Source organism: Eptatretus burgeri, unplaced genomic scaffold (genome assembly GCF_056783735.1).
Source record: "Eptatretus burgeri isolate ZD-2024b unplaced genomic scaffold, Ebu_testis_v1 Ebu_testis_scaffold_3159, whole genome shotgun sequence".
In the NCBI taxonomy this organism is placed as follows: Eukaryota; Metazoa; Chordata; class Myxini; order Myxiniformes; family Myxinidae; genus Eptatretus; species Eptatretus burgeri.
Window position 1 is genome coordinate 54,483 of NW_028225107.1, and position 27,431 is coordinate 81,913.

The 27,431-nt window shown below is 42.2% G+C and overlaps 1 protein-coding gene across 3 annotated transcripts; it reads right to left on the bottom strand.

Moving 5' to 3' along the window:
* Positions 1 to 25,488, bottom strand: LOC147006623 (uncharacterized). 3 transcript variants are annotated; one of them, XM_085868321.1, is made up of 12 exons: positions 24,792 to 25,486; positions 24,446 to 24,562; positions 24,278 to 24,337; positions 18,860 to 18,997; positions 17,775 to 17,861; positions 13,710 to 13,751; positions 13,410 to 13,458; positions 11,286 to 11,367; positions 9,142 to 9,212; positions 8,952 to 9,008; positions 2,830 to 2,966; positions 1 to 2,212 (listed from the first exon to the last, which is right to left on the bottom strand). In XM_085868321.1, exons 8-12 carry the CDS (start codon positions 11,347 to 11,349, stop codon positions 2,164 to 2,166), a joined length of 378 nt encoding a protein of 125 aa, XP_085724447.1. In that variant the 5' UTR covers positions 11,350 to 11,367; positions 13,410 to 13,458; positions 13,710 to 13,751; positions 17,775 to 17,861; positions 18,860 to 18,997; positions 24,278 to 24,337; positions 24,446 to 24,562; positions 24,792 to 25,486; the 3' UTR covers positions 1 to 2,163. The 3 variants fall into 3 exon arrangements, with proteins under 3 accessions (XP_085724447.1, XP_085724449.1, XP_085724450.1); XM_085868323.1 differs by lacking the exon at positions 13,410 to 13,458 and having other exon boundaries at positions 24,792 to 25,488; XM_085868324.1 differs by lacking the exons at positions 11,286 to 11,367; positions 13,410 to 13,458; positions 13,710 to 13,751; ... (3 more) ...; positions 24,446 to 24,562; positions 24,792 to 25,486 and adding an exon at positions 11,054 to 11,266.
* Positions 25,489 to 27,431: the final 1,943 nt, after the last annotated feature.

A 27,431-nucleotide genomic window follows, 5' to 3' on the forward strand; every position in this document is an offset into this window, starting at 1 on the left:
TTTATTATAAAAATACAAAAAACCAAAGGAGATAAAACAAAAACAGGTTTCAAAGAGAAAATCAGCAAAGTCAAAGAAACACCAAAAAAAGCAATTCAAAACAAAGAAAATTCCAAGGGCACAAGGAAAGAAAACACTACACGTAAATTTCTAATACATTTTCCTTTACATTGCACATCTTGAGGCGCTGTCACACCTTGACGATTTAGCCAGCGTTTGCCGACTTTTGAAAAATTTGTCGAAAAACGCTGGCACACATCAAATACGTTATGGGTAAGTTTTGTATACGCGAAGAGCACGCTGAAAAACACTGCCAAACATCGTAGTACGCTGGCTTTAAACGTTGTACTTTGCGGTTGTCCTCAAATTTTAGCATGCTTGAAATTTTACAACGTATGCAGGCGGATGACTCACACGTTCCGCTACGCTGACCATAAGTTGTAGGCTCGTTATGCGATCGTTGATACACGTTACTTGTAAGTTACTCATAAGTCGAAACACGTCGAGGTAATGTTTAGCATACCCGAAACTTATTTCTAACCTATGAGTAACGTGTTGAAGGCACGTTACACGATCGTTGCACACACGTCGAAGCACGTTATGCGATCGTTGACACACGTCGAGGCACGTCACTTGTAAGTTACTCATAAGTCCAAACACGTCGACACGTCGAGGTAATGCTCAACGTACCCAAAACTTATTTATAACCTATGAGTAACGTGTTGTCGGCACGTTATGCGATCGTTGACACACGTCGAGGCACATCACTTGTAAGTTACTCAGAAGTCCAAACACGTCGAGGTAATGCTTAACGTCCCCAAAACTTATTTCTTACCTATGAGTAACGTGCTTTCAACCTATGTGTAACATACCTCCAACGCATATTGACAAATGTAGACGAATTTGATTGATGTCTTCCGGACGACCACAGAACTTACTGAACGTGTTTCGAATTTACAGCTACCGTATAATGGCGTATTGGCAGCGTTTGAAAAAAAAAACAAAAACAACAATAATTTCCGATTTTTCATCACGTGCCATTACGTCACGTGCGATTGCCTCTTCAGTTTGCTCATGTCTTATTCTTAGTTCCTCCTCTGTGAATATTTTCTGTTTGAGGATATTATCACGTCGACGTCGAAACTTAAAAGCAAATGTCCGAATATGTTTTAAAATTCGTGATAAACTAAAAAAAAATAATAACAACAACAACAACAACAGCAACTTCAGATATTTCGTCACGTGCCTTCACGGAGCCAAGGAGAAAAAAAAGTTTCGGTTATGCTAAACATTACCTCGACGCGTTTCGACTTATGAGTAACTTGCAAGGAACTTGTGTCGACGTGTGTCAACGATAGCATATCGTGCCTACAACTTATTCCCAGCGATACGTGCAGCGCGCTTTGCCTAAGTTAAACTATCGTTGGGCATAGGTTGTGAACTCCGACAACAGGCATTCGTTGGTATAAGTTATCTATCAGACAACGAAACGTTCTGTGCCCGTTAATAATATGTTATGCATACGACCAACACGTTATGAATACGACCAAAACTTAAAAAAAAAACATCAAAATTTCAGCGTACGCCAACGTTTTGCATACACTTTTATACGTTGCCATTGCTGGCTAAATCGTCAAGGTGTGACAGCGCCTTTACCAACACACCAAGTTTCAACAAAGGTATTCATATTTTCATTATTTCTGAAATAATTAAATTCAAGTTTCAAACGAGTTGAAATCAGGGATTGGAAATGCAAAATCACGTTACATTGCTCAAAAGGTTTGCCTTTCATTTTGGCTTTCTTCGACAGGTGGATCGCTAACTTTGCCTCTGATAAAACAAAGAACTGACATTCATAACTTTAACAACTTTTCAGTAGCGGAATTGACTCTGAGGCCAAAAATAAATGACCGGAGTGAAAAGGGGACATTTACCCGATGAAATATATTGTTCCATAAAAGAAAAAGGGGGCACAATCGTACACAATCAATATATCCATGGGACAAATATTCAGTGATGTTACAAAAGGGACAAAGCACTGAGACAGCAACATCAATTCGGTTGACAAAGGTGTTTGTTGGCAGTGACCAGTGAGCAAGTCTCCATTGCAAGTCACCTGATCTTTTTGTTATTGATGTGCAATACATCGATTCGCATGCAGGTTCAGAAGGGGTGGCAGATGTCAAAAGCGTTTTCCATCTCAGTACTCCAACTGCAGAGGTATTTATAATAATAACAGAAAGACAAAAACGATAAATTGATTTCCTGTCAAGATTACTAAATAAACAGGAAGCAATACTGACTGGAAATGGAGTAACCCCAGCGAATTGGACAAGTAAGCTCGGAAGTGAAGGCTTATGGGGTGTCCATTGGACCTCCGTACTCCACTGCAACCCAAGTTTAAAGGATGTACGGATGACATCGACAACTACTTTACCGACAGCTCTTAACGAACTGGTGCCAGTGATTTCAGCAACTTCTTTAACAGGCTTCCAACAACAATTGGATGTGTCGTGAAGATGCCAAACATTTTTGAGACCAGCTGAAATGAAGTTTTGTAAAAAGCAAAGGCTTTTGGGAACTGGGAAAGAGTGGGTTGAGGAATAGAGGTTCTCCCACAAACATTTCGATGTCATACAAATCCCTCTGGCAGGTCACCACTCCTGCTTGCCAAGCATTCAACAGACTATGGTAAAACAGATGAAGGTGAGACGTCTCAATCTTTTTTGACTAAATTAGGAACAACTCAAGGCCGTAGCCGAGCAATCCAGCATGTCTCAACATCAAACATCAAATCATCAAATGAGCTGGAATCATCAAACACATTACCGTTTTTGGACGTGCTGGTTGATAGATCCAACCTTGGTTTCACAACATCCATCTACCGGAAGCCGATTTTCACAGGGCAGTATACTCGCTGGGACTCCTACAGCTCCACGAGGTACAAAATTGCCTTGATCAATATCCTGGTTAACAGAGCACAGAGGATTTGTTCACCATGTAATCTTCCTGCTGAAATTGACAAAATCATGAATATACTCGGTGAAAATGGTTATCCTGAGCATATAGTTAAGAGATACACACACAAGTTAAGAGATACACACAAACACGACAAGAGATCGGAAGATTGGCCTGGACAAATGTACAGTCTATATCAGGATGCCTGGAAAGGGCAATCATCACGAAGGTTTGAATTACAAATCAAACATTGTGTCCAACACTTTTCTAGCTGTGCAACCCCGAGTAATCTTTACCTCTCGCCGTTTGCTGACGTCAGTCAACAAGGATGTGCTACCCACCTCACAAACCAGCAATGTTATTTATGAGTTTAAGTGCCGATGTGAAGCTCGGTACGTGGGCCGCACAACACTAAAATTGGCTGATCGGATCAAACAACACATCCCTTGGCGATTCGAAGAAAGATTTTGAGGATTAAAACACAACCAGTGCGAGCATGCAGAAAAATCCAGCGACCACCAGCCACTGTACCTGCTTTATCTGCTATTGCACAGTACCTGGTTGCCAACCCTATCTGTGCAGACCAGTACAATGCAGAGATGTTCAGGATATAGAGCCGAGGTCGGAGCTCGTTTTATTTACGTATGTTAGAAGCAACCTTCATCCTTACCACCGATCCAATACTATGTCGTCAAAAGGAATTTGTACGATCTCTGTGTCTCTTTCAAGGCCCGGTCACACCTTGACGTTTTAGCCAGCGATGGCAACGTATTAAAATGTATGTAAAACGCTGGCTTAGGTTGAACTTTTGATGTTTTTTTTTTTAAAGATTCGGACGTATTCATAGCGACTTGGTCTTATGTATAACGCATTGGTAATGGACACAGAACGTTTCGTTGTGTTATAGATAACTTGTACCAACGAATGCTGAACCTGTTGTCGGCCTACACAACCGATGCCCAACGATAGTCTAACTTAGGCATAGCGTTGCACGCATCGCCGACGATGTCGTGACGTAGCCTATTAAAAGGCTGACGCACAACGATTCGAATCATAACTGCCGTAGAAATGGAAGTGTCAACATCGCGGTCACACCTTGGCGATCTTGCCAGCGTATGCCGACCTAAGAAAAATGTGTCTAAAACGTTGGGGCACGTCAAATACGGTATGAGTAAGTTTGGTATACATGAGTAGAACGCTAAAGTACGCGATCATATGTCGTAGTAAGTAGAGTACGTCAAGAAATTTTAAACATGTTCAAAATTTTACGACGTACTCGACGTATGACACACGTTCCACATGCGATGGGGATAAGTTTTACACACGATATGTGGACGCTTACACACGTCCACAAAGGCTACTTATAAGCGACTCATAAGTCGAAACACGTCGCGGTAATGTCTTTTTTACGCGAAACTTATTTCTAACTTATGTTTGACGTGCTTTGAACCAATTCTTTAAGTAGTCCCAACACACATCGACGTATGTAGACGTATTCCAATGACGTCTTCCGGTCGACAAAAAAAAAAATTAACGTGTTTCTAGCTTACAACTGCCATATAAAGACGTGTTCCCAGCGGTTTTGGGAATTGGTATATAAAAATGCTGCTCATAAAAGGGGAACCCAACGGTGTTTTCGAGTCCTTTTTGAGTCGATGTCCATGTCAGCAGTAACAGTATCAGTATCAGTATCAGTATTAGTAGTAGTTTGTTCATGTTGGCAGTAGTAGGTGAGTGTGAGGGGGAGGGTGTTGGTTATGATGGATCGTCCTTGCGTCCGGGTGTCCATGGGTAGGAGACATCTTTGCACCATTGTTCGAAGTTCTTCGCGGCTAATTTTTTATGGGGCTTTTTCAACAATGAGCTATAGCTTGTTTTTAGGATTTAGGTCTATTCATAACGGGTTGGACAAATGCACAATGAACTAATAATGTGCATAGAGCGCTTTGATTACTTATAGATACGATATACCAACGAATAATAATCATGAAGCCAGCGTTCACAAACAACTATGCCCAACGATAGCCTAACTTATCCATATCGTGCGGCAGTTTATCTTTGCCGGTGACGTAGGGTTTGCTATTCATAGGCTGCCACTCAACGATTTAAATGGCTGCATCTCCACTATTGAAAGTAGATGCTTGCGCTCAACAATTGGATTTTTTTTACACTCAACGACTTTTAAACGGTACCACTCAGCTATTTTCATTGTTTACAATGAAGATTTAAATTGCTGTCACTCGCCTTTGTTTTTTTGACGCTGGCGCTCGGAAATTTTAATCGTTTCTATTGAACGTACTAAATCGCTCAAACCCCACTATTGAAAGTAGACGGTTGCGCTCAACAATTGGATTTTTTTACACTCAACGACTTTTAAACGGTACCACTTAGCTATTTTCATTGTTTACAATGAACAATTTAAATTGCTGTCACTCGCCTTTGTTTTTTGATGCTGGGGTTTGGAAATTTGAAGCGTTTCTTCTCAACGTGTTAAAACGCTCAAACTCGACTATTTTAAATAGACGCTGCCGATGGACAATTGGAATCATAGCCAAGCTAGACATCGAAGTGTGAACATCCTCGTCATGCCGAAGAAAAGTTTGAAGAATGCTGCAAATAAGTGTCCTGGCCGTGGCTGTGGACGCTGATGCAAGGACGATCCATTATACCGACGTCTTTCAGCCTATGAGTAACTTAAAAGTAACGTCTGTCGATGTGTGGCAACGATTGCGTAACGTGCCAACAACACGTTAATCATAGGTTAGAAATAAGTTTCGGGTACGCTAAACATTACCTCGGCGTGTCTCAACTTATGATTAACTTACAAGTAGCATGTGTTGACGTCTGTCAACGATCGCAGACCGTGCATACAACTTGTGGCCATCGTAGCGGAACGTGTGAGTCATACGCCGGCATACGTCGTGAAATTTCAAGCATGAAAAAATTTGAGGATAACCAAAAAGTACAACGTTTAAAGCCAACGTACAACGACGTATGGCAGTGTTTTTCAGCGTGCTCTCAATGTTATCAAAACTTACCCATCACGTATTCAACGTGTGCCAGCGTTTTAGAAAAAAAATTCAAAAATCGGCATACGTTGGCTAAAACGTCAAGGTGTGACCGGGCCTTCAGCATGAAAAGATCAAGGGAAATAAGGTAACAAATGGTGATTGGACCTTAGGGGAAACCACTCCCCCTCTCTCAAGGATGTGGTTGCAAATGTCAATCATCGACGAACTCTGCTCCAGCCAATGGGAGCTCAAGGTGAAGATGATGAGCCGACGAATGGGCGTTCGGATTAACCGTGACGTCATTACGGCTGAACCAATTAGCATTTACCTTATTGAGACATGCGTATAAAGCACACGCCTTCACTGCCTTCTTCACTTGCTGTGATTTTTTACCCTGAGGAGTGCAGCATGAAAAGCTTCGTTCACGATCATGTCATGTTTATTTGTATCCATATTATAGTTCTGTAGTACCAAACATCTGTTTATTATATACAGTAATACCCCGTTTATCGCGGTGGTTACGTTCCAACCCCCCTTCCGTGATCAGTGAAAATCCGCGAAGTAGCGACCATATGTTAATTTTATTATTTATATATATTTTAAAGTTTTGTGACCCTCCCCACACTCTTATTAACCTTTCCCACACTCTTATTAACCTTTCCCACACTCTTATTAACCTTTAAGTTTCTTGGACTTTGTGCGGATGGTGTTGGTATCCAGCGAGATATTCTTCTACCTGCAGTCGCTGATCCACAGGGCCAATGCAGACTCCATCCTTACAATGGCCTTAATGCGGGACGTTACCACCCTCTTCGCATTCTTGTTAAAAGACACTGCTGCTGTCGTCCTGATATTCTTTTCGTCCTTCTTAATGTACTGGACCGAAGATTCATTGATGCAGTAATGGCGGCCAACAGCAGCGAAGCTTCTCCCTTGCTTAACATGTTGAGAAGTTGCACTTTTTCTACGATGGTTAGCATCTTCCTCTGCCGCTTAGGTTCAGTGCCAGATACCTTAGAAGGTGCAGAACGTTTGGGCGGCATTGTGGGGGTTGAAATAAATTAAAAACTTTCACGGATAATTAATTCATACAAACACAACACCGCAGAGTAACACTACGAGTAGCGATCGCACGTCGATGTGAAATGGACAAGGCGAGATTCTGAATGCATGCTATATGCGCGGGAGATGCAGAGAATGATGCTACGGTCGCTGAGCCAATCAGAACCCAGGATACAGAACACCATGCTCTGGTTGGTCGCCTCCCATCCATCAGCCAATCGCGTGCCGTGTACGATCTCACGTGGGTAAACAAGGACAAGTGGAAGCGGCCGCATTTGCATTTTCCATTCGCACAACTCTTTGTCTACTCTTCTACTGTACACTATGTACAGTATTATATTTCCTGTAATAGGTTTTAATAATTTTTTTTTTATTTTTTTAGGCTAGAAAATGCTTATTTTACCATAAAAATAATTAAAATAATAAGTATATAAAAATACATTTTTACCACAAAATCCCATGATATAGCGAAAATTCCGCGATATAAAATTAGATATGTAAGAGTTAAAAATCCGCGATACAGTGAGACCGCGAAAGGTGAACCGCGATATGGCGAGGGATGACACATATATATATATATATATATATATATATATATATATATATATATATATATATATATATATATATATATATATACCTATATATTTTGAAAGTATGAAGGGGCATGGCACATCAGAGTGTGCATAATCGAGTAACAAAGAGCCTGCCAAAGTGATGCCGATGTTATATTAATGAGGATTTAATCACCGAATTAATTAACATGGACCGTTCACACATTAACCCCCTGAACACCTCCAACATCATCATCATTATCACCATCATCAACTCCATCAACTTGTCTTTATCATCAACATCACATTATTGGATCAAGTTTATCATCATTATTATTAAAGGTAGGTTTCATGGTCTTAATAAGTCGAGAAAATAAAAACTATATTTTATGTTCTTCAGACAAGAAAATAAGCGTTTTTGGCTCATGGTTGAAGTGGCTGCCATAATATCTTCGGATCTTCAGTTCAGCCCCTGTCATGCTGTTAAACCTAAGGTGGGTTGACTCAGCCTGTCATCCTTCTGAGGTTGGGAAAAGTGTCCCAGCTTACTGGAAACGGGGTACTGCATCAGTGCCATGAGAGATGGGGCTAAAAACGATATTGCATGATATCTCAAAAAGTTGAGGATGGATTTGGATGAAACTTGGTGGACAGGTTGGGTGTGTGACAATGATGAATTGATTTGATTTGGTTGATGATCCGAATCCAGATCTGGATACGATATTCATTTAATTTACAAAGTGATTCTTCACCAATGAGAGACTGTGCCAAAAACGATATATTGCATGATATTTCAAAAATGTTTGAGCTGAATATGTTCTCATGGATCAGGCATTGCCGGGCAGAGGTATGCATGCCCTCCTAGTTTGAATTGAATTTGTTTTAAACCCATTCTGAATTCAATTGAAGAATAATTTTTAAAATGTCATGGATCAGGGTAAGGTATCCAATCAAAGTGGGGTTGCATCAAAGCGGAATAACATGGTACCCAGTCATCACTGCCAGCAGTTATAAAGTGGAAGTTCTAATCATGTCTCTCATTATGAAACACACCAACACCACACAAAACTACACAAACACCACACAAAACAAGTGTTGGCAACGGTCTGCCAACTCTGTTGCAGGTTTCATTAATTGAGCAACGAGCACAAAAAGAATCGATGTTACTGGTGCCCACTCCCCCCCCCACCCTCCTCCATCGCCACCTTTGTTGATCATTACTGAACAATAAGAATTTTGTAATTTCCTGGCCCCTCCATCATCCACCTCCCTCACCCCCAGTCCTTCCTTGCTGTGCTGAATAACAAATGGTTTTCATTGCAGTTCCACAGAATGTATCACAGTCTATGCTGGTGTAGTTGGTTACCTTGATATCCCGATGCACGATGTTCTGTCTGTGCATATATGCAAAAGCAGAAGCCAGCTGGAATGAGGAAATAAAATACTAAAACATGGAGACAGATTGTAATTGTGAAGATTTTACATATATTTGTTGAAGTCATATTTCAAAACACGTCATAAACATCAGACTGATGCTAAAAGCTCTTTCAGCTCACCTGCTCCATGATATGCCACGCATGTCTTTCTTTAAGTTTTCCCCACAGAGCAAGATGCTGATGGAGTGAACCTGCATGCATCAAACAGAAACATACAAGGGCAAGACGATGAGATTTTTCATTTCTCAGAAAACACGAGTAGAAGAAAAGTTGTTTTGTTTTGGAATATTTGGATGTTTTGTTATTAAATAAAAACAAAACGATAGAGATAAAATTTGTTTGCAAAATCGAAGGTTGTGGAAGAACAAGGGGATAGTAAATTTGAGGAAAGTTATCGAGGATGACATGAGATGGTGGTGCACTGCATGCTTGAAGTCTTGGAGGGCAGAATGTGATTGAAGAGTTTCTGGAGGGCAGTTGCACAAATGGGAGAAAAGAGGAACAAAAGAGTGGAAGTGTATGGAAAGTGTAGACTTTGAGTTTAATCCGGAGGGGGCGACTGGAAGAACTTGTCTGCACTGGAGGAACGGGAGATGGTCAAAGGTGTGAGGGGGCAGGGGGAGCTCGACTGCAAAGCAGCAAATATGGAACGTAAGACATGTTGCTCCATGTGAGCAGAACAACATCCCGTCCTCTGTTTTCTTTCTCTTTCTGTTCAGTGATTCCCTTGTATGTGTCTAACTATGGTCCCACTGTGAATACGGTGTTACCCTCAATCACCTCACTCTCCAAAACCCTGTGTTCCTTTGAAAGGCTGCATAAATGAGAGGAGTCAACACATTTGCCATGTGAGAAGAGCATTTGTTTCAGTCTCATCACGTGATATGCTCATAATGTTGAGCTTTATATTGCACAGAATCCAGATAAGTTGGTGGTTTCGAATCCACAGAATCCATCTCATCACCAACGTGATAAGTTGCAGAATCAAAAATTACCCCCGTGTGGGGGTGAGTGTCATCTCTATAATATTTTTTACTATCATAATCGATGAACCGTTGCTAGATATCTCGTAGAATGACAGACTAGATCGGTTTTGAAAATGGCGACTGTCACAACTTTCGTGACCTCGTGACCTTGACCTCGAATCCGGGAAAAAATATGTCGTTGGGTATCACTCATTGACCTCGACCCACATACCAAATTTCATCAAGATCAGAAGTAAAAAGTTTTTGTACCAGGAGGTGTTTTTGACCATCTTCCAGGTTACGTGGCGGCCAAACGGGACGGAAATTCAAAAATCTGTCCAGTTAGATACAACGTAATATTTTTTACTCTCATAATCAATAAACAGTTGCCGAATATCTTGTAGAATGGCAGACAAGATAGGTTTTGAAAATGGCGATTTTTATAACTTACGTGACCTTGACCCTGACCTTGAACCCGGACAAAAGTGATATCGTTGTGCAACACTCATCGACCTCTACCCACATACTAAGTTTCATCAAGATCGGAAAGAAAAATTGACGGACAGACGGACGGACGGACGGACGGACATTTGGTCCGGCTTTATTAGGTCATCTCGGTAGAGATGACCTAAAAACGGATCTCCTGGATTCTGTGGAATATAAAGGTCTCACTTCATCTCCATTGAACAACACAGAAACACCTTATAGATGAGGAGTTTAAGGAATTATTTGGAATGATGGAGTCTGTAGCTCAGTTTGGAAGATAGCTTTGAAATATAATCCACATCGTGGCTGATGGTGAGGCTTATAAAATCAAGAGACTGAACCACTTCTTGTGTCTGACCATGGAAATAGTTCATTGGGTTGTTTTTGACAATCCTGCCAGAGTGACAGGGTGAGAATGAAATTTGTCAGAACTGAAAGTGATGTTCCATTTATCAAAACACCAAGCCTTAACTTCAAAACATATTCTATTTACTTTGCTCTTTGGATCAACATTTATGGTTGAGATCAAAACAACGTATTGCTTTCAGGTGCATCAGAGTGTAAACATGAGAATATGAAACCTGAAGATGTGAACGCCATCTTTTCTGCTTTTTTTGTTCCTGCAATAAATATACACCGCATGAGCCTGAGACCTGTTCAAGCATGAGCCTCAGACAGATTATATTAGGTCCCATCAAATGGGACATCATAATTCATGTTTACCAATTAATAAATGATTGAGCTGCTCAAGTAAAGGTGGACTTGACAGACAAAAACAGTGGATTTTCAGCAAAACAATGTCAAGAAACTCACCTCCATCCACATACTCCAGAATGAGGAGCACTCTTTCATAGATGTCAAAATGCCAGACTTTCATAGATGTCAAGCAACTTCACTGTGGGGAAATAAGAAAGTGGAGCACAAGTCAAGATGACGTCAGAAATTCATCCAAAGTCAAAACTCCTTTCAACAACATGAACATGCAAATTTCATGTGACGCTTCAAATGACAAGTCATCAACAGGTGAGGGTCAATGTCGTCCTTTCACAATCCTCGACATGAAGCCGCTCCTACGCATGATGTATGATATGAAAGATGTAATGTAATGCAAGCGATATTTCTATCAAAGAATAAGTAATGCAAAAGGGGGCTGACAGGATGGCCTCGAGCCCCAGATGTACGCAGAGTTGCCTCAAAGCTGTCTCTCTTGGGTTGAAAACTCGGCCCAACTTTAAACAACCATCCTGGTGTTTCCCAGGCAGGGTGATTCAATGTGTGTGCCATCACTTGGATGGACGTTAAACTGGCATCCCATCTGCCAGAATTAGTTGGTGGATGTGAAAGACCCCACATTTTCCGAGCTGTCGCCAGCATCCTGGCCAAATTACAGATTCCTGCCCCAACTACTGCTGGGAAGGCAATGGCAAACCGTACAGTATAACCCTGCCAAGGAAGCTACTAAAGCGGCACCAGCATTTTGTGACAAAGGATGAAAAGACAGAACCAAAACAGTGGTTTTTGCAAACGTTTACAAAACCCCCCCATCCACTTTCTCAACAATCCTCTGGAAGAAGTCTTTTCTTTCAAGCTTCTAGGTCTCACTATCTGCCATGACCTTTCCTGGGAAAGTCACATTTCCAACCTCGCCTCAAAAGCCAGTCGCCGACTGGGAATCCTCCGTCGTGCTCAGTCCTTCCTCGGCCCTCTTGAGCTCCTGACCACTTACAAAGCTTTTGTCCGTAGCCTGATGGAGTACTGCTCTCCCCTCTGGGCTGGTGCTCCTGCCTCCCACCTTTCCCGGCTTCACGCTGTCGAAACCAGGGCATTTAAGATCATCGGCATCTCCCGCAATGAAGCTGAGTCTTTGGGCCTCTCACTCAATCACCGCAGGTTGGTCGGTGGTCTTTCTGTCTTCTACCGACTCCTCTCCAGCCTTGCCCCCCTGCTCTCTCTGCGATTTGTCCCCACCACATTTCCACAGGGCGCTCAAGGTCCGCCAACAACCCCCTTCTGGTAAAACTACCAAAATCACGAATCACTGCTCATCTTCACTCTTTCATTCCTCTTTTTTCCCGCCTTTGGAATAAACTTCCTCACTCTATTCTTTCCCATTCTTCCCTCCAGGCTTTCAAAACAGCTGTTCACCACCACCTCTTATCTTCCCCCATCCAAATCCTCGATCTTTTCTACCCCCGATAATCCACCTAAGCCCACTTCCTTCATTTCTCCTACTTTCCTTCCTGAAAGTCCCTGAAATGTCCATCTTCTCTTCGCCATGTTCCCCGTCCCATCCCCATCCCTCTCCCTTCCACAGTTCACCTAATGTGTCTGTTCCCCACCGTTTTGTCCCTTCCACTCCCGCCCCTCTTGTCTCATGCCTCCTTGCTGTGAGTTGTGTGTTATCTCTCATACGAGCCTCGACCAAGGTATACAAAAAATAAAAAAAAATAAAAAAAATAAAAAAAACGTGAACCTTGGTTTTGTTTGAGTTTATGAAAAGTCAAATAGTTGATTGATAAGTGAGAAATTCAGGCCACAGAAGAAATTTGTGACTTGTTTTATTTCCTCCACCACCAGAAGTGAAGGAGGTTATGTTTTCACCCCTCTCTATCTGTCTGAATGTTTGAAGGATATCTCAAAAAGTAGTGCACGGATCCAGATGAAATTTGGTGAGCAGATTGGGTGTGTGATAAGGACGAACTGATTCGATTTTGGTGAAGCTCCGAATCCAGATCTGGATGCAAGAATTATTTAATTTGGAAAGTGATTCTTCACTCTTGAGAGACAGGGCCAAAAACCATATATAGCATGAAATTTCAAAAGTGCATTGGGCCCGATATGTTGGCGTGGATCAGGCATTACGTGGCAGAGGTATGTGCTCGACCAAGTGCCCTTCTAGTTCATGTTGCGATACATTTGAGTGAAATCCATTCTTACAAATGTTTTCGTGATTTAGTTGCTTCATCATCTCAGCTTCGTACCAGAGCTACAACAAAAAAGAAAGAGAAAAGAGAAAATTGAAAAAAAAATCATTCAAGAAGATATATGAAGGTTAACTTACCGCTCATCACTCGAACCACAAGATTGTAACTCACACAGAGAGACTCAGCATTGAGGGCCAATAAGCATTAAATATCCATCACAGATAAAAGATCTACCAGGACAGTTCAGAGGTAAATTAAACTGTCTTGGTTCAGCAGTTAAAACACCATGATCTCCACATTCACAGAAACTTACTTCTTTGACACTGGTCACAGAAATTTCTTCCTTCCAAACAACCTGAAAAAGAGGACAAGAGGTCACATGATAAGATCTTGGTTACAATGTGGGAAAGCGAGTAAAATATATGATATCGGTGTATCGTGACATACACTGATTGTATCCATTTATACAGAAGTCTAAAGAGGAGCTAAATGACAGAAAGGAACAACTTTACATCGATGGAGGATCAAAAGGAGAATAGGTGGACGATTAAATGGACACACCACAGGTGAATCTGTTTGATTGGCAGGAATTGGAAGAAGAAGAAATAACTAGAACAGCACTCTTCGACATCTCCAGATATGCCTCCACCAACACCGTTACATCATGATACATACTTGGACCAAGTTTGATTTAAATCCCTGAACCCAGGATTCAAAATATTAAATAGGTCTGACTGTCAGACCATGCATCCGATCAGGTTGAAACTGAAAATATATATTCCCTATGACTACTAGATCATAACTGTGAAGTTGCACGTCGATTAATAAAGAGGTTCAAGAGAACGACTTATTAAAAGATTTTCGTCCAATCCATCATGGCTGCCAAAACACGTGACCTATTAATTATTCATGAACACGCTGGTGTTGCCAAGGCTTGAGGAAGATGTGGGTGAAGTTTCCCCTCGATCTGTCAAACTGTTCAGAAGAATATTTTTAAAGGGTTATTCTTCAAAAAATGATAGCTGCCAAATCATGTGACCTATGACATCACATGTCGCAAACTTTTTGTTCCTCGTTGATAGGTGATAACACCTGTAAAGTTTTACCTCGATCTGTTCAGCTATTACAGAGAAGATTTTCACACTCTTCGGATAAAGCGTTTGACGCCTGCAAATACGATGTCATAACAACGCCACCTGTGACATCAACAAAATGTCACACATATTTCCCACGGGGAGTACTTGGCATGTGCTACGTTGCATTTTTTCCATGGAGCAGTTTGAGATACAAAGGTGCAAAGTATTTTTTTTTATTCCAGCATGGCTGCCAAAACACGAAACCTTTGACATCATAATTGTCATTAAAACATTTTGTATGAGTAGTCGCACATGTGGTGAAAATTTTGCTTCAATCGGATAAGCGGTTGCAGAGAAAAGAGAGAAAACTAGAGGGGGAGCACTCGGTGGAGTGCCTCCGCCGCCAATAGTGCTGGGTCACTTAAGTGAACCTGATGTCCTATTCATTGTAGGTCAAAACAGATCAGACTCTACTGAACCACGATTGAATAAACTAAACTAGATCGACGCGCATGTAGAAATGCCCAAAAAAAAATCTAAATTTTTTTGAAAAAAAAGTTGCAAAATTTCTAAGTTTTTTTTTTCTCTAACATTTTTTGGGGGGTTGGAAATCACTTAAAACATGTAGAAATGCAAAAAAAAATTCAAATATTTTTCAAATAAAATCGAAATTTTTTTGAAAAAAAAGTTGCAAAATGTTGGTTTTTTTTCTCTTACAAATTTTTTATTTTTGGTTAGGTCAGGTATGGGAAGCATGTGCCAGAACAGCACGTCGCTGCGCCCACTTTCCGCCGGTACTCCAGGGGCCTCCGTCTGGCCATCCCCCAGGCAGATGCCAGGCCCATCCCCATCTCCTTGAGATGATGGTCAACCTGTTGCAACCATGAGGCACGTGGTCGACCCACTGGCCTCCTCCACTCATGAGACTCCCTCGCTGAGAGAATCTGGTGAGCAGGATCAGAGTCAGGAAAACGAGCCACATGTCCATACAGCCGCAACTGACGCTCACGGACTATGCAGGTAACAAATCTCATCCGAGTCTCTCTCAGCAACCGCTCGTTGGACACAAAATCCGACCAGCGATAGCCAAGGATTCTCCGAAGAGACCTGGTACCAAAGGAATTAAGTCTCCGTCTCAGATCCTTGGTCAGAGTCCAAGTCTCGCACCCATAGAGCAAGAATGGAAGTACCAAGGACCTGAAGACTCGGACTTTCGTCCTCCCGCACATGTACCGGCAGCGCCACACCCCATGATCCAGTGAATCCATGACTCCCCAGGCCCGACCCAGACGTCTATTGACCTCTGACTCGCAGCCAGCAGAGACATGAATATCACTGCCAAGGTAAGTGAATCTCTCCACGACCTCAACATCCTCACCACAAACAGACACAGACAGGACAGCAGCATCCAAGATGTCACCGAAAGCCTGGATCTTAGTTTTGACCCAAGAAACCCGTAATCCCAATGGCTCAGACTCCTCATTCAGCACCTCAAGGGCCCCCAAAAGGATATCTAAAGTCTCCGCAAAGATGACTGCATCATCTGCAAAGTCAAGGTCTGAGATCTTGACATTCCCAAATGACGCACCGCAACTTGATCTCTCCGACATCCTCCCTAGAATCCAGTCCATACAAGTGCTGAAAAGTGTGGGGGCAAGTACACATCCCTGACGAACTCCAGTAACAACTGGAAATAAGTCAGAGATGGTACCACCACACTTCACAGCACTCTCAGTACCAGAGTAGAGTTCAGACATCAGATCGATCAGTTTTGGTGGCACCCCACGAAGACCAAGAATCCTCCAGAGGACATCCCGATTCACTGAATCGAACGCTTTACAGAGATCAACATAGGCTGCAAGCAGCCCCTGCCGAAACTCTCGTCTGCGTTCGGTGAGGACACGAAGAGCAAGGATACGGTCAATCGTTGACCTCTTTGGTGTAAAGCCTGACTGCTCTGGACGCTGGTGCTCAAGCAGATGGTGGCGAACCCTATCGAGAATTATCCGAGCAAAGACCTTGCCCAGCACTGAGAGCAGCGTCACCCCTCGGTAGTTGTTGCAGTCTTGGCGATCACCCTTCCCTTTCTAGAGAGGGACAACAAGGCCCCTCTTCCAGTCAGTTGGGATGATGCCTGTGTTCCAGACAGAGCACAAAACTGCATGCAACGACACGAGTGTAGCATTTCCACCAGCCTTGAGAAGTTCGGCATGGATGCCACAGATCCCTGGAGCTTTGCCCCGTTTCAACTGGTTCACCGCAGCCCGTGTTTCCACAAGCGTAGGTGGACCACAGTTGATTCGAGGGTCAGCAACAGGGATTGTAACACCCTTGACGTCCAACTCGACAGTTGGGGGATCAGCCTGGTACAACCGCTCAAAGTAACCGGCCCAGCGGGCCTTCACTTCAGACTCCTCTGTCAAGAGCCTACCACTCTCTGCTCGAACTGCAGTGCTCTGAGGGATGGGCTTGGATGAACGTAATGCGCGAATTCCCCTGTAAGCGGGACGAGAATCACCTGTCCACAAGTGATGCTCTACCCCCTCATAGATTCCTCGCACATAGGCCTCCTTGTCCACCCTCAGTGCACGTACAGTTTTATGCCTCAGCTCCCTGAACAGCTCAGCTCTGCTATTCCATATTCAGGCCATATTGGACTTTGGACTAACCAAAATCTAATGGCATGATCCTTGGACCATACCTAATCCCCCCATCAAGTTTCGTCGAAATCCGTCCAGGAGTTTTTCCGTAACACTGTTCACAAACAAACAAACAAACAAACAAACAAACAGACAGGGGTGAAAACAGTAACCTCCTTCCATCTTCGATGGCGGAGGTTAATTAGCACAGATGGACATACAGACCTACAACCCGAAAACATAATGCCTTTGGCAACTTCATCATTGGAGTTATAACAATGAGAGGAATGAAGAAGCCCCCCCCCCCCTCAAGAACCTTTGCCTCAAGGGGTGTTCCGCATTTTTACTCAAATTTCGACACAAATTAAACGTTATTTGTCCATTGTAATCACATCTATGATGTTATCTTCTACAGGAATGATCTGGGACCGACAAGTCCAAAGAAAAATCATCTTTCACCGAAACAGAAATAAGGGAGACAAATCCAGATGTTGGAGAATCTCCCCATTCCTTTTCTCTCATTCATCTTCCATGTGTCCCTCAGTCACACCCCTCGAAACTGCCGTCTGTTGTTTCCCCGTTGTTCTGTTTAGCTCTCCCACGAGCTGTTCCATCTCCCAGAAGTTGAAAGGAAGACACAGGAAGGACACCACAATGTTGTACCTCTTCTTTAGAGTTGACGTTCTTTGCCTTGTGGACGATTACACAACCTCCTTCTCCAATTTTGGAGATAATCTCCCAGTTCCTGATCTGAAAACAGGCACAAACCAGCTTGACAACAGTGCTTATGGAATAATAAGAGAAATAATGAAGCAGTGTTTCAATGATTATTTCACATTAACTCAATAATCATAATCACATTCACGTACCACACTCAAGGCATTATATTAATGTACCATCCTCTACTCTCGGCATGCTGCGGAAGCAGTTACTCGGCTACAATCCTGGTCATGTCACCACTCCGGCTCAGGAAGTCAGGGCAAGAATTTGGAATTTGTTCATGGTGCCGGCGATCACTCACTGACTCACGAAGGACACCGTGGGATCTTTAACGTCCACAGACTCATGCCGGCAGATGGAACGCCCAGTCCAACGTCCATGCGTGGGACGGCACACACATCGATGATTCAAATACCAGGATGTCAAATACCAGGATGATGGTTTATAGCTGGCTCGACAGCTGGAGATTCAATTCCAGGCAGGAGAGCTCAGAGGGGAGATGCATACCTCAAGACAATCCTGTTTATCTCACATCAACTTCTCCAATAAGTCTCATTTGAACTAAAAAGAAGGAAATAATCGATATCATATATAAATCATGTAATACCCAGATTTACGTCGTCACGTCATTAGCACCACTATCTAACAGTTCAATATCACTTATGTTGCTTTAAAAAGCCGCACCTTTTATTCTCAAACGTTTTCAGAATTTACAAGACTGATAAAGATGTCAGAATACATCATTAAAGTACCAAATCAGGAGATCGCAAAATTACCGAAACAAGCACTGTCCTTTACTTCAATATAACTGTTATTAACCAAAAATGGTAATATCATCGGTAAAAAGTGAAATATAATCCTTGAAGTGGTGACCCTTAGGAACGCAGCCCTCACTTATTCCATTCATTCTGAGAAAAATTGCTCGGATTTACGTCGTTTCAAGAATCATCACACATTTCAGGAACACCTCCACGACACATCCCGGGATATTACTGTACAGTATAAAGGTAATCCAATATCTTGCTCACCACAACAGGCTTCTTGTCCTCATTCGACTCACACTCCTCATGGTCAGCACTCTCATCTTTACTCTGACTGAGAGAACATTCGATGGAGTTGAAGCAAACAGCATCCTCCTCGTAAACTTCACCATGACAGAGAAGATCCTGGAAAGAAGAGGCAAACTCACCATAAAACAGATATTGTGACACAAAAATATCAATGGACAGAATACCAGGTTCAGATGTGTGTTGTGTTCATAAGATGTCAGTTTCAGCAATTATTCGTCTTCTTCTTCTTCCTCTTCTTTTGGACAGAGAGTTATTCATATTTCAAAGGGCTCAGAACATGGAAGATTGGTCTGAATCTATCAGGAACCAGATGGAGATGGTAAATTGGAGTTGGTAAAGGCAGGAATTTGTAATTTGTTCAGGGTGTTGGCGATAACTTGTCATCTCTTCATCAAAGACATCGACAAATGTTCAATATCTCCAAAGTAATGCCATCAGATGGGACACCAAGTACAAGGTCCATCTGAGGGATTGCACATTTGTGACCAAACGCCCTACCAGAGAAGCACCAATTTGATTTTATGAAACAGGTGGAATCACCAAGAAAGACATTGATTGAGCTCTGCTATCCACCACTGGAGGCGAGGGAAAGCTGGCTTTTCTGGCATCAACCCTTCATCGGACCAAAAAAGCCAAAAACAGTTAGACATGAGCTCTCATGAGCAAAACTAGCTCTTCATATGACAGTGTGTGGTCAGGATGACAATAAAAGTAGTTCAGAGGTAAGTTCACTTCCATTGTCCAGCCCTGCAGGACATAGATCAATTAATTATGAATGGGGGATTCTGTTCCGAAAAAGGATAAAGGAATATTGGTGGAAAAAAATGCATCTGAAACAGTGTTGGACAGCAAACAATGAAGGCAGCAAATTTACATTTTTGGATTGATATTAAAGCAATTTTTGTTTTCAAAACAAACAAGTGGTGCCAGGCACAACAAATCCCGCCCATTTAAGGCATAAAGTCTTCGGACCCTACCGATCTTCACAAAAAAGTATTTTTCACTATAGGAATGGGTAGGATGATAAGTGACAAATCGAATAAGGTTCACTATAAGCTTAGTTTGAAGTAAATCAGATCATTTTTGACGAAGTTATGAGCAAAAAACGATTTTGATCTTTTCATGATCTTGACCTTGACCTTTGATTCAATTGAACCCAAAAGTTAATGGGGTCGTCCAAGGTTCATTGCCCACCTGTGGATTAAATTTGATAGTATTTGCTAAAGCCGTTTTGCTGTAAAGTTGCTAACAGACAGACAGACAATCAAAGAGACAAATAAACCAATGTCACCCGCAGGGTGACCCGTATCTTGCCAAAAGGTGACCACGTGTGACTTCTTTAAGGTCATACTGAGGTGAACAGAGCTGCTATCCACCAGGAGCGACTCCTTGAGGAATATCTGCCTACGAGAGATTCCGATGAGAATCGTTCTAGAGTAACCATGAAAATATGCGTTTGCCTCATAACGTCACCAAATGATGTCATAATGTCTCAAGTTTGACATATCTAGAAAGCACTCAGAGGTGTTCAATTTGAGGTACTACACAATATGGTTCCTAAAACTTGAAAATTTGACCTTCATTCAACATTTTCCTCCTCAAAACCATTGGACATTTGATGCTCAACTTCTCTGCAGAAAAAAAAGATTTTGAAAAGCTGTGGCTGAAACAATGTCACAAATAAAACAATGTCAAACGAAAAATACAGTCAGGTCGGTGAGAATCAGACTGCCTCGGTTATTTATGTGTTTGCTGCGTTCAGACAGAAAACAACACAACTTGACTGCTACCCTACTAAATATCTTCACACACAGTTGACAATGAAGCCAATAAATACCACGTGGTGAAGAGGGTGTGACGATCACCAAAAAGTTATGTTTTTTTAAACCACATTTTTCTATTTCTTCTTGTTGTGCCAAGCTCCCACATGCACCTCCTGGCAATCTCACCGAGGTTTGAATCCCAGCCTATCTCTAAACTGTCATTCTGGTGTTTCACACCCAAAGCAATCCATCAATGTGCATCTTCCTTCAAATGGACACGAAACCGCCATTCTATCCGCTGCCCATTGCCGGATTTAGGAGAGGCAGACTGGGCAGTTGCCCAGGGGCCTCCACAAAACTGTTTTCAAAAAAGGGTTGTGCTTTCAGCACTGTGACTCATTTACCACCACCCCCTGCCCCCCCCACCTCCCCCAATCTAAATTATGTTCTGACAACTTGCATGTGCGACGATTGAGGATATTACTCAAGAAAGTCTGATGCTTTGCAATATCCTTCTCTTTACGACTCACTGATGTAAGAGCGGTACAGATCAGTGGTACAGTGTGAGCAGCGGTACAGATCAGCACAAGGCTAATTGTGTCTTCCAGAACAGCACTGAAAAATGAAGATTGCAAATAACAGTCCTTAAGACATTTTCTATGGCTTGGTGGAATTCCGAAATACACAACAGATCGAAAAAAAAAAATTATTGTGCAAAGTCATGTGACAATGCTTCAGCCATGAGCAGAAGGTACAATGGCTTCCAAGCGCAAGGTGGCAGTGGAGAATAACCTGGCGATATCGATACATTGTGCAGGGCATTCACTAAAAATGGGTGGAAAGGCAGCTGCTGAGGTGACATTGGCGTTCTCATGGAGAATTGTGTTTTTCACTGCATCCACACGTCATGATGAAATGCTCATGGATTCGCTCAAATCAGCTGACAGTCATGTATGCGTCGCTAAAAGGGTCACTGCATCATGCTGATCATGCAGAGCTGTCGCCACTAAAGCACTCATCCAGGGCTATCCTCAAATTAGATATGCGCTGGCCAAAATTGCTGACAACCCGGATAAAATGTCCTACATATGTTGCGAGGCAAATGGCTTATATGAACGCATGTGTAAGCTGGAAACTTGTTTGCATTCAGTCTTTTGGAATGAGATTCTAGACAGGATCAATGGTACGAGTCAAAAGCTATGGGATCCCAAACAAGATCTGAACACTGCAGTTTCAACTGCGAAGTCATGGAAAACTTTTGTCGAGTTAAAAAGGAAGTGCTTTAATGAGTTTGAGCAGCAGCAAGCAGAGAAATCTGGAAGAACAGAACATGTGCAGGCTTGCCAGTGTCGACGCAATGTGCGGCTGAATCCACGAGATTATGGTCTCGCGCCCGAAGCAGAACTCTCTCCTTTGCAGAAGTTTCATGTTGAAAGTTACATTCGTTTTATGGATAAATCTCTCAGCTCTCTTGCACAACTGCTTTCTGTTTCTGAGCCAATCTGTTCTGAATATAGTTTCTTTGGCCTACTGGGAACACTCAGTCTTGAAGAGATCCAGGGTGCAGCGACGATATTGATTAAAAACTACAATTACGATCTGGATCAATATCTTGGGATTCTGCTTATCCTGTTCGCTGAATTCTCAAAGATGTTTAAGGGTGAAGAAGTTGATGATAAAGGCAAAGAACAGCTCCTGTATAAGTTGGTAATTGATAAGCGTGTTGAGGATGCATTTCCTGATGTAGAAAGAGCACTTCGTATGTGTATATTGTGCTGATGGTCACAAACTGCAGTGCTGAGCATTCGTATTTGAAAATGAACCCCATCAAGAAGAGGCTTTGCACAGCCATGACACAGGACCGGCTCAACTACCTCGCACTGATGAATGTTGAATATCACATTTTGCATGAGACATACTTTGACGAGCACATCAATGACTGTTGGTTGCAAGACTGGCAAAGTTCCTGGTCTTTCACTTGATTGGCAGTACGACACATTGTACTGCCATGTAAACTGTAGTCACTGTGCGTACACTGCAAAAAGGGTCCTGTTTTTGCCTCAGTTGTCTGTCATCCTCTCTTTTAATATGTATGTTACTTCTGTTTCTTCAGGTATACATTCTAAAACACTCAATAAAATTGTTATATGATGCAGATGTGTTCTAAGTGACAAAAAGTTGTGTCCTGCTCAGAAGTCAAAATTATCATCCGTTGGGAGGAGTGAGAACGATTGTCACACGATGACGGGTCAATCACTGGCCAGGGGCCTTCGCAGTCCGAAATCTGGTGGCTGCTCGTGCACATTGGTGAATGTTGAAGATCCAACGGTCGTTCTTCGCAAAGAGCAGGTGAGCAATCACCGGCACTGTGGCCAAAAAATTCTAAAATTCCTGCCCCAACCTCATTTACCCCTGTCCCAAGGGAAAGAAGTGCAGAAGGATCTTTATCTTTAAATTTGTAAATTTATGTCTTTTCCTTATTCATATTATCATATTATGACTATGTTACATTTATACCTAACTTACAACCAATCAGGTAACCTGCTTAGTCGGGCCTCCATATCGAAGACGCCGTTTGGCTATTCCTTAAAACTAAACGATCCACGATATATATAACCACCCACAGCATCGACATTCGACACGAGGTCTTGCGGCTGTCTGTTGTCTTGGCTGCTGGTGTTGGTGCTTGGGTTATTATCTTTTATCTTGTGGGCTTGGACTGTATTGTCTTGCCAATTACTTTTCGAGATGTGCTGGCAAGCACACATTTATCTCTTGACTGTTATTCAAAGAAGGATATTATTAAAGAACAGTTTATCCAAGAAGGCCTCATTATTCACCACGTTGAACATCTGGAATAAGGGTTTTAGCTCACACAGGTGAACTCTTAAACAGCAAGGAGTTCACAGTGGGTGCTCGTCCTCAAACACCAAGTTGTTCACAGGGTGCAACAGGGTATAAATGGGTGGCGTACAAGTGGGGGGGGCACCAGATGCGCCATGGGGGGGCATTGAACCCATATGCCCCCCCCTTGCGACGGGCCTGTTCCTGGCACTTGCCATATGTATTTCTCATCGATCGACATTCCGAAAACGTTAAACATCTTCTTCTTCTTTAACTGCTGAAAACCGAAACTTCTTCATGAGGATGGCCTGTGGGAATAGTTGTGGGCAAAGTCTTTCACGAACTGGTTGACCGGCAGGAATTTGTAATTTGATCAAGGTCCCGGCGATAACTCGCCAACTCTGATCAAGAGACACGATGGATCATTCATGTTCACCAACACCCCCAGTGCTAGTGCATGGTCCTGGAGCTTAATGTCCTTTGGTGGAACGGTGCACACACCTGAGCCTGGTCCTTCATGTAAAACACCAGGATGACCATTAATATGTGGATCAGGATTCCAACCCAGGTTAAACAACTCAGTACAAGTACCTCAGAGCAATCCCCCCGCCCTTAAACCGATAACCTCTGATACAGGAAATATTTGAGGAACAAAATGTGATCGAGACACGACAGGGTTATCTTCCATTTCCTTTCACAAGGAATACCGTTTGTATTACTAGTCCCTTCCATGTCACCACATTCCCAATGGAAGTTTTCTCTTACTTACACGTCATGTTGAACTTCACCACAACCAGTCCCTCTCTTCCCTCGTCTGCCGAACTTATTCCTTGGTTGAAAAAGATTCAAAAGTCAATTTGTTGTACATTTGTTGAGGTAAATTACATCCAAGAACAAGTTTAAACAAAGTGAAGAAAAGGAAAAGATAATTATTTACCTCAGACGTTTCCAAAACGAAGGATTCTTTGTCTTCGTTTGTGGTGATTGGTCCACTTGGGGAGACTCGATCACAAGGAAATCTTCCACACCAGGAATCTCATTCATGTTTAGTTCCCTGAAAAAGAACATTCCTCTTACATCAACAACTCACATTTCCTTCAGGAAGGATTCACATTTCCTTCAGGAAGGATTCACACCGTTCCACGTTTGTCACTCACGACCCGTTCGACAGAAGAAGGAAAAACACGAACAGAGAGGAAGAAGAGTAACAGATCTTATTCGGGCTCCACTCGACGTGAAGAGATAAAATTACACTCCATGTTGTTTAAACCCGAGTGAGGAACCTTCGTTGGGTTTTCTTTCCAAACAGCCGCATCTTGTGAAGATAAAAATAAAATCCACAGAGAAATCTTCAATGGAAACTTGTTATCGGACGAAAACACGTCCAGCACGGCCAGACGGGTCGTTCAGAGAATCCAATTATCACGTCACTTTTATTATGATGTACTGTATTGTCGTAACGTCAGCCTCCCTCGTCCTTCAAGAAAGAGTTTCAGCGCGATCAGAATCGCAAATTATGTCTTCATCGTCGTCATTTATTAATCTTATTTCGTCAATAAATCGTCATTTATAACCTCCGTCATCGAATGTGGACGGGGTTGTTGTTTTTTCACCTAAAATTGTTCTTCTTCTTCTTCTATTTTACTCTTCTTCTTCACTGATCTCTCCACCTGGATTGGTCACGACGGCTCCGTGCGTGAAGCCACCGGAAGTGAAGTAACACGCAACGTTGAACCGGGCCCGGCCGATTTTGCAAAATATATTTCTTCAAATATATTTCAACTTCTGTCTAATATTTTAATGGATTTTGAAGTAAATTACTGTTCCTATTACTCAATCGAATTCCGGAAAATTCCCTTGGAGCTCCTTGGCGATTGCAAGGAGACGATCAATGCATATTATGAGGCCCGACACAGGGTTGGATCGGAAAACAAACATAGGCGTAACATCCAAGTTACATTAGGCTCCAGGTCACTTCATCAATAACAAAGCAAAACAAGTCATGTTTTTTTATGTTATTTAAAATACTAGTACGTGCCCGCAAAAAAAAAAAAAATAAACCAATGTCACCAGCAGGGTCAATTGAATCTTGCCAAAAGGTGACCACGTGTGACTTCTTTAAGGTCACACTGAGGTGAACAGAGCTGCTATCCACCAGGAGCGACTCCTTGAGGAATATCTGCCTACGAGAGATTCCGATTAGAATCATTCCAGAGTAACCATGAAAAATATGCGTTTGCCTCATAACGTCACCAAATGACGTCATAATGTCTCAAGCTTGACATATCTAGAAGGCACTCATCAAGGTGTTCAATTTGAGGTACTACACGACATGGTTTCTAAAACTTGAAAATTTGACCTTGGGGTCAAATATGTTTGACCTCAGGCGCTAACCATGAAGGTCAAGACCAATCGCCACCAAAAATAAATCAGCTGAGCGCCAGATCATGAACTATATTCCCATGAAGTTTGAAGACGATCCGATCAAAATTACTCAAAAAATAAGGGTTTCGTCGACTCCCCTGATTTGCTACAAAGTGACCTTGACCTTTGACCTTGACCTTCAAAATTTTATGCGCTGAAAGGGACCTCTATAGGGCTCTGATATGCGAAGTTACAAAAATTTACAATGATAACTGCGCTCTGCAGAGTGATTTATACATGATTACAGACCAAAAACAAACAAACAAAAAAAAAAACATATGAAGGTCAAGGCCAATCGTCACCAAAAATCAATCAGCTGAGCGCCAGACCATGAACTATATTCCCATGAAGTTTGAAGACGATCCGATCAAAATTTCTCAAAAATAAGGGTTTTGTCGACTCCCCTGATTTGCGACAAAGTGACCTTGACCTTCAAAATTTTGTGCACTGAAAGGGACCTCTATAGGCCTCTGATATGCGAAGTTACAAAAATTTCCAATGATAACTGTGCTGTGCAGAGTGATTTATACGTGATTACAGACCAAAAAAAAAACATATGAAGGTCAAGGCCAATCGCCACCAAAAATTAATCAGCTGAGCGCCAGACCATGAACTATATTCCCATGAAGTTTGAAGATGATCCAATCAAAATTACTAAAAAAATAAGGGTTTCGTCGACTCCCCTGATTTGCGACAAAGTGACCTTGACCTTTGACCTTGACCTTCAAAATTTTGTGCACTGAAAGGGACCTCTATAGGCCTCTGATATGCGAAGTTACAAAAATTTCCAATGATAACTGTGCTCTGCAGAATTTTTTATTCGTGGTTACAGACAAACAAACAAACAAACAAACAAACAAAAAAAACATACAAGCTGACTAACCTATCTTGCAATAACTTCGTTTTGGCAAGATAATAATAATAATAATAAATAAATATTCAAACCGCGAGCAAGAAACAACAACCACACAGGCCGTTTCTTCGCTCTCGCGTGCCCATACGTGCGTGGCCCGGAAGTTCGCATCTCACAGTTACGATTATTCGCAATTTAGTTTTAATGGCCAATTATTCAATTAGCGCCAACGTATTTTGCCTTTTCGCAATGTCGTCACAAGGAAAAACAAAAAGAGAAGAGAGAGAAAAAAATTTACTTCCTGGGTCGGAGCATACCAGCTCACTCTGATGTTACCGAAATTTATGCACCGTCTAATATGAAAACAATCATAACTTGGGGCATTGTGTTTATCTATAAATGCACATAAGAAATCGAAAAATTATTAGAATACACGAAGTCATCACTCACCGGAAGCCTGTACGTTGTAACCCGTAATGGGGAACGCGGCTGAGCTTCCTTTCCCCCATCGGCCACGCCCACGCAACAACGTGTCTTGTCATTGGTTGGTAAATAAATGGCCATAACTTGGGAGGCACTTGTCCAATTAATATCAAACCTTGAAAAGGCACATACTCAGGCCCCCAGCAATATACCTGGCAAGTTT